At 38.1% G+C, this 15,005-nt stretch overlaps 1 protein-coding gene across 1 annotated transcript in view; it reads right to left on the bottom strand.

The window, feature by feature from the left end:
* Positions 1–15,005, bottom strand: part of LOC308698426 (myelin transcription factor 1-like protein) — a gene marked incomplete at its 5' end in the record, with an annotated part of 69,851 nt that overhangs the window by 1,286 nt on the left and 53,560 nt on the right. The window contains 12 exons of the mRNA XM_081378486.1: positions 2,770–2,913; positions 2,998–3,101; positions 3,206–3,297; positions 4,208–4,429; positions 4,642–4,725; positions 4,807–4,869; positions 4,974–5,042; positions 5,771–5,889; positions 9,707–9,931; positions 12,042–12,316; positions 14,307–14,527; positions 14,732–14,839. Of these exons, the coding sequence (XP_081234612.1) occupies positions 2,770–2,913; positions 2,998–3,101; positions 3,206–3,297; positions 4,208–4,429; positions 4,642–4,725; positions 4,807–4,869; positions 4,974–5,042; positions 5,771–5,889; positions 9,707–9,931; positions 12,042–12,316; positions 14,307–14,527; positions 14,732–14,839 (1,726 nt within the window). The remainder of the gene's footprint in view (positions 1–2,769; positions 2,914–2,997; positions 3,102–3,205; positions 3,298–4,207; positions 4,430–4,641; positions 4,726–4,806; positions 4,870–4,973; positions 5,043–5,770; positions 5,890–9,706; positions 9,932–12,041; positions 12,317–14,306; positions 14,528–14,731; positions 14,840–15,005) is intronic.

Raw genomic sequence — 15,005 nt, 5'->3', positions numbered from 1 at the left:
AGTACAAATGTCTAAAAATACATTTACTTAAGAAGCTAAATGTAAAAAAAAAAAAAAAAAAAAAAAGTGAATTTAAGCATAAAATAAGACAAAATATCTGCCAATGGGGTGAGAAAAGCTAAATTAGTTCATAGTTCACCCAAAAATAAATATTGTCTGTCATCATTTACTCACCCATATGTTGTTCCAAACCCGCAAGACTTTCATGCATCTTCGAAACACAAATGAAGATATTTTAATTTCTGTCCCTCCACTGAAAGTCCATGAAACTACCACTTATATGCTTTTAAAAATGATATAAAGAGAACGTAAAAGTAACCATATGAATTGAGCGGTTAAGTCCAAATTTTCTTACATATAAACGTTCATCAACGCACACATCAGTTATGATAAACAGAAGCTCAAGCATGTTCGCTTGACTTGCAAGAACCAACGAGGTTCATTCATTTGAGCTTCTATAAGCGGTTTGTTCCAGTGCGTTAAGCACGTACGGTTGAGCTTCTGTTCATGTTCGCTGATCAATGTTTATGTGAATAAAAGCCTAAAAGCCTAGTGTGTCTCTTTTCAGGAAATTTGAACTAAATTCATATGAATTAGTTTTACGATCTCTTTATGAACTTTTAGAAGCGACAAAGTGGTAGTTGCGTAGCTGTCAATGGAGGGACAGAAATCTCTCAGATTTCATTCAAAAGATCTTCATTTGTGTTTCAAAGATGAACGAAAGTCTTATGGGTTTGGAACAACATGAGGGTGAGTAACTCATGACAATTTTTATTTTTATTTTGGGTGAACTAACCCTTTAATTCAAAGGGGAAAAATACTATTTTTCCGACCCCATTGGCAGAACTACTACAAAACTACTGTCAGGATTTACTAAAGACACGCAGTAAAAAATTAGCGCTGAAATGGCGTGGACAGTCATTTTTGCGGCTGACCTTATTACATATACATTTGTAGGAGTTTCCTTTTCAGATGCAAAATGTATGGGTGGAGAGTATTTAAATGAATCATGCAAGGTGATTTACTAAGGTTTGCGCTAGTCAATTTACTGGTATTTGAGCCATTCTTTAGCACCCAAAAAAGCATGTCTTAAAGGGATAGTTCACTTTGAAATTAAATTTTGGTATGTTTTAGCTTACCTCAAGGGCATCCAAGATGTAGGTGTCTTTTTTTCCGCAGTAGTTTAAATTTTTATATTTTTAGGTCAAACCGTTCTTGTCTGTCAGTCATTTAATGCAGGTCTATGGTCACTGTCTCAAAGAGCATGCACAGAGTCCAAATTAAACAATTTACGCAGACTGGTGCATAGATATATACACTAGATGCCGCCTTAAAGACATTCGTTCCAATGAACTGCCGTAGACAAGGCGACATCTAGTGTATATATCTATGCACCAGTCTGCGTACACGTCACACACCAGGATGCGCGCATGCCCTCAGATCACTTGGACGTGGCTGTGTATAAGAGGTAAAAACAATATAAATACTGTTCGTTTTCTCACACAAACCGCTCGTTTCGTGTCTTAGGCCATCAATGTGTACTTACGATGGGGAATTGTTTTAATTTGCACTCTGTGCATGCTCTTTGAGACAGTGACCATAGACCTGCATTAAATGACTGACAGACAAGAATGGTTTGACCTAAAAATATCAAAATTGAAACTACTGCAGAAAAAAAGACACCTACATCTTGGATGCCCTTGAGGTAAGCTAAAACATACCAAAATTTAATTTCAAAGTGAACTATCCCTTTAAACCAGATGCTAATTTGGGCTGCTCTTGGTATTGCGTTGGTCATTATGGATATGATCAGGTTGCGTCTGCGTTCTTTAATTTGCGTGTCATCAGTAGATCATGCGCAGAACTTTCCACTCCCATCGGCACTCTTTTTGGAATAGCGCTCTCACGCTAACTTGCCCCGTTTCGTAAATCTGTCCCTTAATACCTTCCTTTTGCAAGGTATCACTTCAATAGTCATTTTGCTTCTCAAGTAAATGTAGCTTGATTTAAGAAAGTTTCGATATTTGTACTAGAAAAGCCAAAAATGCTTGGGAAGAACATTATTTTTTGCAGTGCAAGTGGTTGAGCGGCATGACACATGAATAGGCAACAGTCGTCTGATGTTTGTGCAGCTTGAGGACCCCTCGTGCGCACTCTAAATAGCATCCATCAACAGTGGGGGTGGAGAATTCAGGAGCCATATTCAAGAAGACATGTTTCAGTTGTTTACTAACATGGCTGCCACATTTGAACAAGGCTTTTCCAATCGCGCCCCTTCTCAATGCGTATATGAAGGCTCTGTGATTCCATCACGTTGGACCATCTGATCCACAGCGGCCATGTTGTTACTCAACTGAAAAGCAGTCGTTGGAGTGGAGGTTGTTTTTCTACAATGGTCAGTAAAGGGGAGTGACCTCAGCACAGAAGCATATGGAACTGCGAGGAACTCAACAACAGACATAAAGAAGCAGATGGGAGAAACAATAGAAACCGGAATTTCATCCCTACTGGTAGCGTCTGAAATGCAGACTCAGGCCCTGGCTTTCAACAAGAGGCAGTCTATATGATCTAAAAGACTATTCTATGCAGATATAACATTTATTGTAGGTCATACATGAAGAAACTTTAATAACTCATTTGAATTTATTCAGATTCACAGGACTTCCTTCCTGTGAATAATTATCAAACATTTGAATCCTGACTTTGTAGTCCCTTGATCACTGATATTTTCTTACCCCTAGTTGAGGACACATGTCCGTTGGCTCTTACCATATGAGGGAGCTGGATGTTAGCGAGACTGTTGATGAGGGACTGGCTGAGGTTGGCGAGCTCATGCAGCAGCGAGTCATTCTGCTGCTCTATAACCTTGTTTTCCTCCTCGATGGACTTCAGGTTAGTCTCCATGGTGGTGATCTGGCGGGAGAGAGAGAGACAAAGGCATCTCTGTGACTGAACACATGGCCAATGCCCATTTTGAGAGATGGCAAATGTTCTTACTTGAGTTCTTAATTTGATCATGTCTGACTCTACTTGATTGTTTGATTCGTTCAGGTCTTTGATTTCCTCATCCAGTTGTTTTATCTCTTCATCATTTTCTATGCCTGGAAGGGAACATGGAGACATTCACTGTGAAAAACGCCATTGATGGCGAGTAAAATGAATTTAATTCCATTGGTAATTATATAATAAAAGAAAAATTATGTACCTTTACTTGCTCTCTGCTTGATTGTGAGCATTTCAACCCCTGTCATCCTAGCTTTCTTCATAGCAGATGTGGCACGAGGACAGCCAGACAGACTACAGACAGACAAATAAAACATAAGAAAGATTAAACACTATGATGAACAAATGTTACATTGTTTTCCAAGGCTAAGAAAAACATTAACTGATTCACATACATTTACTGAAACATCTTTGTCTTGTCTTTTAAAACGAGATAAATTTACTTATACAAATTATTGTATGATAATGTGAAATTTAGTTTTTAGTGAATATATCTTAAATTAAATTTATTTTTCTTAAACCATTAGCAATTTTTAAAATGAGATAAACAAGATAAATTGACTTATACAAATTATTATATGATAATTATGAAATTAATATGTTTAGTGAATATATCTTAAATTAACAGCATTCTTCTTAAACCACTTTTTCCCTTGTTTTAAGCATAAACATACAAAATCCCTTAAACTTAAAAAAGTTTTTATTATTTATAATAAAAATAAGAAAAAGAATGTCAATGTGGTAATAGAAAAACAAACATTACTTGTCTTAAAATCCATTGTTATTTTAGTACTATTTATATACTATTATAGTAATAATTTTAATTAGCTTTTATTTTTAATTTTAAGTTTTCAAATTAAAATGTTTTTTTGTGTGTAATTCTGTTTGTAATTTTTATTAGTTAAAAAAAATCTATTTAGATTTAATTTATTTTAATTTAAGTTTTAAATTTACTAATTTTAGCAATTCAACTTTATCTTATTTATTTTAGTTAGTTGCGAAACCAACATTTCTAATATGTTTTAAGTTCATCAAATATTTATATTTTATTTTATTTCAGCTTTATTCCAGTTATCGAAAGCAATTTGAATAGTTAACGAAGTTAAGGAAGTTTAGATATTTTTATTGAAAAACAATGCAAAAACACTGATTAAGGAAAAGATTTCTTGCTATCTTGCTGAGAAACAGTCCCACACTGGTGTACCTCCGGTGGGTGAGGAAGCTGCCGCTGACGTGGCCAGAGCCATCGCAGCCTGGGGTGGGGCAGGTCATGCCGTCTGTCTTGCCAGACTTCCAGGAGAAAGGCGCTCCGTTCACATAACCGTCTTTCTGACGCTTGGCGGCCAGCGGGCAGCCGGATGCACTGCGGTGGGATGCATACTTCCCAGTCACATGACCCTGGCCATCACAGCCTGGCACAGGACACCTACAGACATTGGGCACAGCAGGGACGAGTTCACACACACACACACACACACACACAAGCAAGAGCGAGTGGCCATGCACACTCAGACACACATAGTGAAGTTCCTACTGCAGTAAAATTTGTCGATTTCAACTTTACAACTGTGAATTACTGCAAGTAACATTCAACTTCACGTTACTTTGGACAGATGAGGGAATTTAAAGGAAATGCACCTGATTGGTTCCTGGTCATCCTTGTCCTCCTTACTGTGCATTATTTTAATACCACTCTTCTTCGCCCGAGGACAACCTGACAGACTTCAGAGCAAGAAAAACTTTTTTTTAATCAACTGGTGGTCAAAACAATTTTTAATGTGCATATAATGTGCGAGTCTTCACCTTCTATGTGAGGCATAGTTGCCTGTGATATGCCCAGAGCCATCACAGCCAGGAGTAGGACACCTGCAAGCAATGAAAACATGAAAAAGATTAGTGTAACCTCAGATAGACCTCATTTTTGAAGGTCAACTGAGGTGGCGTGTAAACATGAGAGCGTGAGGGCTTACTTCAGATCCTGGGAGTTAGATGTCATCATACCACGCATGCCCTTGTCAGCCAGTTGGCAGCTTGATAGCCTTGAGAGAGGATATGGTATGAGACATGGTATACTTGCACAGCTGCTACTAACGTGCACTCAGGGTCATATTTATCATCAAAAAGATTTACATTCAAATAAATAAAAATCTGTGAAAAAAAAAATCAAACAAATGAATTAGTAGCCTAATAAAAACTGTTTTATTTTACATGAATGCTGAGGTCACATGACCTGTTGAACACTAACTATCTTGAATAAATTATCATCACTGACTGCGAATAGTATATATCATGTATATTAGTCATGATGGCACCAGTTGTTTAAGGTTGTAGACACTATAGTTTAAAAGATTATTATTATTTTTTTTAAATAAGCCTTTTATGCTCACCAAGGCTGCATTTATTTGATCAATAATACAATAAAATTGTAAAGTAATATTGTGAAGTTTTCTTTTTAAATATGTTTTTAAATGTAATGTATGTAATGTGTGTCACATGATCCTTCAGAAATCCTCCTAATATGCTTATTTGGTGCCTTAAGAAACATTTTGTATTATTATCAATGTTGAAAACAGTTGTGCTGCTGAATATTTTTGTGAAGAACGTTTTTTCAACTTAGTTTAGTTTTCACACATTTAATTCAGCCTAGCTGATTAGTATCAAATTCTTTAAAAAACATTGATAGTGTACACTAAATATTATATTAAAAAAATCATGCTACAGCAAACAACAGGGAATAGTCCTTATCCAGTGCAGATGTTATGCTTACGTGAGGAGCTCCTTCTTGCTTTCCTTGCAGGGAGCAAATTTGTGTTTGGGGCTGGGGAGGGACACGTCTCCTGAATACTGCTGCTCTTCTAATAGATCCTGAAAGGGGTCCAGGTCATCCTGAAAATGAGGAAGAGAGATTTCAATGCATGTTATGATGCAGAATAAGAAGGAAGAATAATACAGTGGCCTGATAGTAATTTCACAATATACGATACAGTTTACATATATATAAAAAAAACCTCTCATACAGTCAAATTTACATGAATTCAAATTCCCCAACAATTTAGCAAAAACATCGAATCCTTTTTGAAATAATAATAATTCCCCTATTTCAAGGCATGCAGTACCAGTACTGTACACTAGATGTCCTTACAGTCCTACCGTCCTTCAAATCACTACAACAGGAGGAAATACAGCTTTCTTAAAGGAATAGTTCACCCAAAAATGAAAATTATCCCATAATTTACTCACCCTCAAGCCATCCTAGGTGTATATGACTTTCTTCTTTCAGCAGAACACAATCAGAGTTATATTAAACAATATCCAGGCTCTTCCCAGCTTTGTAATGCCATTGAATTGTGCCCGAATTTTTGATGGTGAAAAGTACATCCATCCATCATGACAATAATCCATACGACTCCAGTGGGTTAATAAATGCGGAGCAACGCAAACGGTTTTTGTAAGAAAATATTTTTTATATATTATTACTTTTAACATATTTAAAACTTTATAAACTATAATCACTGGCTTCCGGCAACGTGCGCCGTATGCGCATTCACGAGAGAGGAATTCCAGTGGAAGGGTGACCTCTGACCCGATGCATGACGTAGGCGTAAGGTAAGCTGCGGTGAGAAATGAAGAACGCGGAAGCACAGAGGATAGAGCAAAACAAAACACAGGTCACGAATTAGAATTCTAAAATGAGAAATTTCTTAAAATTTTAATTTTAATAAAATAGGAGCTACGTCCTACATCATACGTCGGGTCAGAGGTCACTCTTCCGCCGGAACTTGACTCTCTTGTGATCGTGAGCACGGACATTCACGGAAGCCAGTGATTATAGCTAGTAAAGTTTTAGATATGGATATTTTTCTTACAAAAACCCACTGCGTCGCTCCAGAAGGCATTTATGAACCCCCTGGGGTCGTATGGATTACTGTTACGATGGATGGATGCACTTTTTGGAGCTTCAAAAGCTCGGGCACAATTCAATGCCATTACAAAGCAAGGAAAAGCCTGGATATTACTGTATTTAATATAACTCCGATTGTGTTCGGCTGAAAGAAGAAAGTCATATACACCTAGGATGGCTTAAGGATGAGTAAATTATGGGATCATTTTCATTTTTGGGTGAAAAATCCCAGAAATCCCATACCAAGCAAGTTAGTTGCTAACAAAAAGCAAATGCCTGGTGAAAAAAGATGTGAACAACCAAAGAGAAGTCTCCTCTTAATAATTTTAAGTCATAGTTTTATAGGAATTGTAATATTAGTTGTTGCAACAATATTGTATTAAACTTTCACGATAAAAATGTGACTGACATTTAGAAAGTTTCTTTTTTAAATGTGAAGTGTGTAATTCCTTACTTTTGCTACTAGAATCACCAGAACTTCACAAATAATGATTGCTTTCAAACAGGTTTCCTGAACACTCTTCCTCATCAGCTATTGGTTAGAGAAACAGAGACTGTAGCTCCACCCTAAGCTTACGCCATTGGCTAAGTCAACGTTGCTGTTTCGGGATGCGCAAACACACAATAATGTGTAGTTAGTTCCATAGTATTTACACTATGTTACACAATCAACCATAAAACAGTCCTTCCAGAATAATGCAGGGTTTTTTTGTGATTGTTGCGGCCAAAAATCCTTGATTATGCGGCACGTTTTCTTAAAAAATGCAATGGAATATGCGGGATATTTATGCAATTTTATGCGATGAAATTGCAGGAACTTGCAAAAACTGCGCTTTGATGAAAAAGAGAAAAAAAAGTGATTCCCCCAACACCCTGTTCTCACTAGGCTATAAGGAGTAATTTTTTATTACTTCCTATGATAAGCAAGCATACTACATTACAGAAAGTGCTGGGAATATTTAAGTTCTCATCTTGTTTTATTTCAGACCTTAATAAACACATGGCTCAAACTTACAAAACATTGATGAGTCAAACAAGTTCTGTAGCTTTACAAAAGGAATATGCTACAACTTCTGTAAAAATGAATAAAAAAAATAAAATATAATAAAATGGGTGCTTCCTGTTTTACACAGGTAGCTATAGAAACAGACATCTTCTGTGCTTCCAATGCACAAAGTGCAATCTCTTACTGTAACGTAAATTAACATACTACTAATACTTACAATTGTAATAACGTCACTTCATAACGTTCCCATGGCAACAGGGGAAAATGGCTGCTCTTGTGTGAAGTAAACGCAACATTTTTCAACTTTCTGCTAAGATATATGTGACTTTTTTGCAACGAAAATGCAGGGATTATGAAATCATGCAAGCCCCGCATATTTCGCGATCGGAAATCAGCAATTTATGCGGCGAAAGTGCGGCGTATTTGAAAAAATGTGTCCGCCGCATAAATATGCGGACTTTGGCTGATTATGCATTGAATTATGCGATTGCATAATCGCATTTTTCCGGAGGGACTGATAAAAATAACTTCTAGTTATTTTTTAAAGGAAAATTCCGGTATTTAGCACTTTGAGTCTATTTTCTGGTTTGTTTTGGATGAACTAGAGTGGTGGACACAGAAATTTTGACGATGGGTCCTGTCTCGACATTTTGACTCGTTTAGAATCGCCTTTGACCACTTCAGAGTGGCTGGCTACGGGCATGCGCGAACATGTCCTTAAAACAACCCTTAACGTTCGTTTTCAAAACTGTGCAACTCACCGAGTGGTTAGTGGTGTTCGTTGATGATTAAAAACAAATATATCGGCGCAATGTATGATTTCAATCCGTGTTATTTGCTATAGTGGAACTATTTTTTCAGATACCTCACAACCGCGTATAAACTTCCGCTCGATATTTGAGTCTGAAGCGCAGTAATATCAACGAGCAATGAGTCCTCCAACAGAAATCAAAGGGATTTTACAAAATGCCAAATAAAACACGACAGAAACTGTATTTCGTTACGCTACTTGTTTTGGAACATCAACGAACACCACTAACACTCGGTGAGTTGCACAGTTTTGAAAACGAATGTTAAGGGTTGTTTTAAGGACATATTCGCGCATGCCCGTAGCCAGCCACTCTGAAGCGGTCAAAGGTGATTCTAAACGAGTCAAAAAGTCGAGACAGGACCCATCGTCAAAATTTCTGTGTCCACCACTCTTGTTCATCCAAAACAAATCAGAAAAGAGACTCAAAGTGCTAAATACCGGAATTGTCCTTTAAATTGTACCCAGCGTTACTCGTCGTAATTGCATTTTTACTAGTAACAATTACAATTAGAGAGCTCTCTAATTCAATTATTACTAGTAAGAATTACATTTACAGAGCTCTCTAATTCAATTCTTATTAGTGACAATTCCAATTAGAGAGCTCTACAAATGAATTTTTACTATATGTCTCCATTGACTTCCATTAATTTTTAATTACGGAACTCTACAATTGAATTGTTACTAGTAAAAATTCCAATTAGAGAGCTCTCTAATTCAATTATTATTAGTAACAATTACAATTAGAGACCTCTACAATTCAATTATTACTAGAATTTATAATAATACAATTACAGAGCTCTCTAATTGAATTCTTACTAGTAAAAATGCAATTTACCCTGTAAATTACCAGTAAAGCTGGGTACAATTTAAGCTAAAACGGCTTGCCATAAAAAAGTGCTGCTGACAATGATCTAAATTCACTATGTAAAGCGCGTGCTGCGGTCCGTCTCCAGCCAGACTCGAGGGCTGTCGGGGGGGGCAGTACCTCCTTGTGGTCCTCGTCCAGGCGTTTGATCTTGGTGTAGTCCACAGGCAGGTCCCAGCACTCCGCTGTGCTCATCTGATAGCAGTGGCTGTTGAGCAAGGCCTGCCGCTGGGGCGACATGGGCTGCAGGGGGGTCAGCACTGTACCCCCACTGCCCTCCCCCATCCCTCCAGCCCGGCTCAGATCCAGGGTTCCGTTCTCATCCCCATCTCTGTCATCAGGGCTCTGCCATGAAAAAGAGAAGAGGAAGGAGGAGGATTGATAAGAGAATAAAGAGTAAAGGGAATAATTAAGAGGTAAAAGGATGAGAAAGAAGCAGAGTAAGATATGGAAGGGAAGAATGACAGATGAGGATGGGTACATGGTTTATACGCACTGTTAAATCGATTCTTTCATCAAGTAAAAAATTATGAATACTATTTGTAAAAATAAACATTATTTGTAAATTGTAATTTTTTATTTATTGTTTTTACTCTACTTATGAAATCATAAAAATCATAGAAATTATTTATTAGTAAACATTGTTTTCTCGTTCGAGAAGCCATGTCACTCAGATATACATCACAATAGGGAAGAAAAGACGAATGTTTTATGCCGACTTTAAACAGTTGTTAAACAACTTACAGGAACACAAGCAAAGGATCTCGAAGGTGATTTTCTGCTATAATATACCTAGTTGAACCAACAAATGTAGCTTTTATTGTGTGTTTAAACATGCACAAGTTTCTCGCTTCTTTCCCCTTCCCTGCATTGGGGATGAATAATTAATATGGTTGCATTGTTTGACCATTTGCCAGTTTTATTTACACTGTTGTAGCGGATTTTGTGTTGATGTCAAGCTGTGTTTGTACCTCTCCTTAAAATGATTAGTTAGTTGTTAGCTACCCTTGTCATGTATAACGTACTGCACAAAGGTCTGTATGTGGCATATTCTGGACAACAAACACTTTGTTCGGTATGTACACTAAATTAATACTTTTATTCAGCAAGGATACATTAAATTGATCAGAAGTGACAAAGATAATTATCATGTTACAAAAAAATTATATTTCAAATAAACTATGTAAAACTTTATATTCATCAAAGAATCCTGAAAAAAAAATTTATTTCCACAACAATATTAAGAAGCACAATTATTGATAATAAAAAAATGTTTCTTGACCAGCAAATCATCATATTAGAATGACTTTTGAAGGCTAATGTGACACCGGAGACTGAAAATTTAGCTTTTCCATTAAATTAATTTTTGTTAAAAAAAATATTAAACTAATTAAAAAAAAAAAACTATTTTAAATTGTAATGATATTTCTCAATATTACTGTTTTTACTTTATTTTTGTTCATTTAAATGCATGTGAGTATTAGAGACTTCTTTTAAAAACACTGATAAGTCTCACCGACCTCAAACTATTATGGTATTGTACAGTACATTACAATGACGTCTTTCTAGATTTTCAATGATGGCAGATTTTGACAATTTTAAAGTAGATGAATTCAACTGAGAAAAAAAACAAAACATTAAAACAGTAGCCTTCATTTTTCTTCATTTTTTATAAATTCTACAACCACCATTTTTTACAGTGTGGGAAAGGATTGGAGGAAAAAAGATATGAAAGAAGAGAGTGCGAGCATCTTCTTTGCGCTGCCCTACATCTCCACGTACAGCTGCTTATTAGTGAATATATAGAGCCCTGCAGCTCACTACCTCTGTCCCTCTTTCTCTCTCTCTCTCTTTCATTTTCAGCCTGCTGCCTCACTGTCCTTAAAGAGAGGTCATTGTCTTTCCTATGTACCCGGAGGGATGCTGGGAGAGCTGGCTTGGCCTGGACCACAGCTGAAATCGACATTACTTCTACTTGCCTCTGTGAGAAAGGGTATGGGCACCACTACTCCAGCGTTCCTGCAGCTGCCAGCTTCCTCTGGTCCTCTCCATCCCCTTGCTCTCTTTATCCCCATACAGATTATGCCTGAAATCGATGCGTCACTAAAGCAATCATAGCTCGCTCAGACCATTAGGCTCACATGATGACCCTGACTGTAGCAGAGAGGACCCGCAGGAGCTTACAGAGGTGCTGCTGTCACTCAATGTATTAAATCACACCCTGTGCAAATGAGCTTGGTAGCTTGTACGAGAGGACCAGGGGGTTTGCCCCACTAAATGGGCATGCCCTCATTTCGCCGCACTACCTGGCTTTACCGGCACAAAGCACAGTCATACAGGAAGGCAGTGCAGAGAAACTAAGAAATCCCCAGTGAGAGAAAGAAATATATATTAGCAGTACAAGTGGGTGAGCATGAGAGAGAGGAACTGGCAGGAAAAAGTTGTCGATCCTCACCTGTGCCAGGAGCTCCGGGCCTTTCCCAGTGAGGCTCTGGGGCATCTCTCTGCAGCGCGTGGACAGGTTGAGGATGGCGGTGGCAGCCATGTGGGCGGCTTCCATGTCGTGTGTGTAGTCGAAGCTGCTCTTGCTGCAGGTGCTGCTGGCGCTGCTTCCTCCTCCCCCTCCTCCTCCTCCTCCCCCTCCTCCACAGCTCAGACTGCTGCTGCTGCTGGGAGCGTAGCTGCTCGTGGTGCTGCTGGCCGGGCTGGAGGTCTTACAGTAGCGCTTGGCTGCACACACACACACACACAGACCAGGTCAGACGGGCTGCTTGCACTTGGATGGATGGATGGATGGATGGATGGATGGATGGATGGAGCAATAGACAGATAGAATGAGAGAGAGAGAGAGAGAGAGATGGAATACTAGAATAAGATAGATAGATAGATAGACAGACAGACAGACAGACAGACAGACAGACAGACAGACAGACAGACAGACAGACAGACAGACAGACAGACAGACAGACAGACAGACAGACAGACAGACAGACAGACAGACAGATAGATAGATAGATAGATAGATAGATAGATAGATAGATAGATAGATAGATAGATAGATAGATAGATAGATAGACAGACAGATAGATAGACAGACAAAACGATGTCAGAAAGACATGACACACACAAACACAGGCTTATTAGATGAGCTGATGTTTCATGATGAATGCTGTGAGAAATTGAGTGCGAGTGAGTGAATGTGAGAGAGAGAGAGAGAGAGAGAGAGAGAGAGAGAGAGAGAGAGGAGAGGAGGAGAAATGGTTTGACAGTGTATCTAGGTTTCATGCAGAGGGCTACACATTGTTAACATGAAATCTAAGACCTGCACGGAAAGCATTTAAAACAGCATTTCTTTTTTAGATAAATCCACATTCATAGACAAACTCTGGTCTGCATCCAGACAAAATATATGAGAAAAAAAAATCAGTTACTGATTAAGAAACTGAGTATCCTCAAATACTGGAAGCTGACAAATCAGCTGCTAAAATGCAGTTATAATCACTTATTCATGATGTATACTACTCTCCCATTTGATCTTATTCTTCATCTCATTTTGCATTGAGACAAATAGCAATGCTGCCATTCCAACTAAACTGGGTGTAACTAATTGATGTTGCCAACTGAGTCTAAATGAAGTGCCGTTAATTCCTAACATTAATTGAATGTTATTCTCATTATAATTTTTTTTTTCCCAAGGTTTAATTTTCTTCATTTGTCTCATTTATCAAAAACAGAATTTCTACGATTAAAGCATGCAGGCAAGTAACATCACTTGCAAGAATGCTCTTTAATTTCAGAGATGTGGTATGTGTTCTGATTTCAATAACATTGTCTATATTATCACTGCAGGGCATGCTGTAATGCTCCTTATGGGCAATCAAGACTGTCCTGATGTAATAACCATGAGTTATAATGAAAATGAGTTATTTTAAGCACAGCTAATGAAACCGTACCAAAATATCCAGCCGAATTCTGTTGACAGGAAATCTCTACGATTTCTGGCTTGGGCGTGAAATCAACTGCTACCATTTTGAACAAAATCGTTCCAGTTAATTTGATTCCTTCACAAATGTAAGTGCACTCATTTATCAAGACCAGGGCTGCAGTTGAGAGCTACGGCGCTGAACATTACCAAACAAAACCAAAAAAATAAAAATAAACTTTTTTTTTCACTGAAACTGAAAAACATACACCCAGACATTAGGCATCATGCAAAAAGGTTACATAACTGCCTTCAATATCAATATGCATTAATACAGTATGCACATATAGAATATCATGAAAAATGATAAATTATATTAACATATCTATATATTTTTGACATTCTTCACAGACATGCATTTGGTGATCAAAAATATCCATCCAGCCATAATTCTATTAAAGGATCTGCATGCAAATGGGAAATCTCCTCACTGGGTTTGTGTACCTAGGTTATTAATCATTTCAGAAGCCAATAAGTAAAGTAGGATTTCCAATAAAGGAGCCCTGAACTCGACGAATGCATGTAAAAAATCCAAACTAATGCGTTTATTAAGAGAAGGCCTTTACTTCAAAATAGAATACAGAAAGTAATATTTTTAATGGAAAATACCACAAGGATGTCAGGCAGTACACAACTAACTCTAATCTTATTTCAATCTGATCCCCTAGAGTTTATCAATTCTGACTCTTGCTACCTTGCCAACTTCAATGACAGAGGAAAGAATAAAGACAGGCTTGCCATCATATCCTTTGGGTGAAGTGTCCCGCCCATGGCTCTTTGGGGTGAGGGACCTCTTGCCGTATGCATGAGGTTGGTTGTCATAACTGCTGCTGTAGTCGAAGCTGGCCTTGGAGTACTTCTCCAGCTCCTTGGCCAGGTTGGATCGTGGAGTGCTGGTTGGGACATTATTTTTGTACCCATACTGTGGGATCTCCAGCTGTTTCACGAAGCACATGGGTCTGAAACAAGTAAAAAGACAGGGAATCATGGTTGGGTATCAGAGGCCTCGACATATTGTACTTAAAGTCAACATGAATTACTGCTTGCAACCTGTTTTGTATTAATTGTATTAGCATTGTATTAACAGATTCATCTTAAATGGATTGTTCCCCCCATTTGGTTTTCCCAAAAAAAAATTTATGTCACAGAGGGTCACGCAGTACCTCAAGACTCGGTCTGATGCCTGGTTGGACTTGGAGCTGTCGCAGGGGAGATGTTTCTCCTGAACCTTTGCCATCTTCTCGGCGGCGGCTATGGGACATCCCGAGAGACTGCAACAGCAGCAGAGCAATTTATGTAGTGTTAACATTACGTTAAGAGCAGCATGTAAGGGCACACGCACACACACACACACACACACACACACACACACACACACACACACACACACACACACACACACACACACACACACACACACACACACACACACACACA

This window comes from Scardinius erythrophthalmus, assembly GCF_964197995.2.
Source record: "Scardinius erythrophthalmus genome assembly, chromosome: 11".
NCBI classification, from domain to species: Eukaryota; Metazoa; Chordata; class Actinopteri; order Cypriniformes; family Leuciscidae; genus Scardinius; species Scardinius erythrophthalmus.
This window is presented reverse-complemented; position numbering and strand designations above follow the sequence as displayed.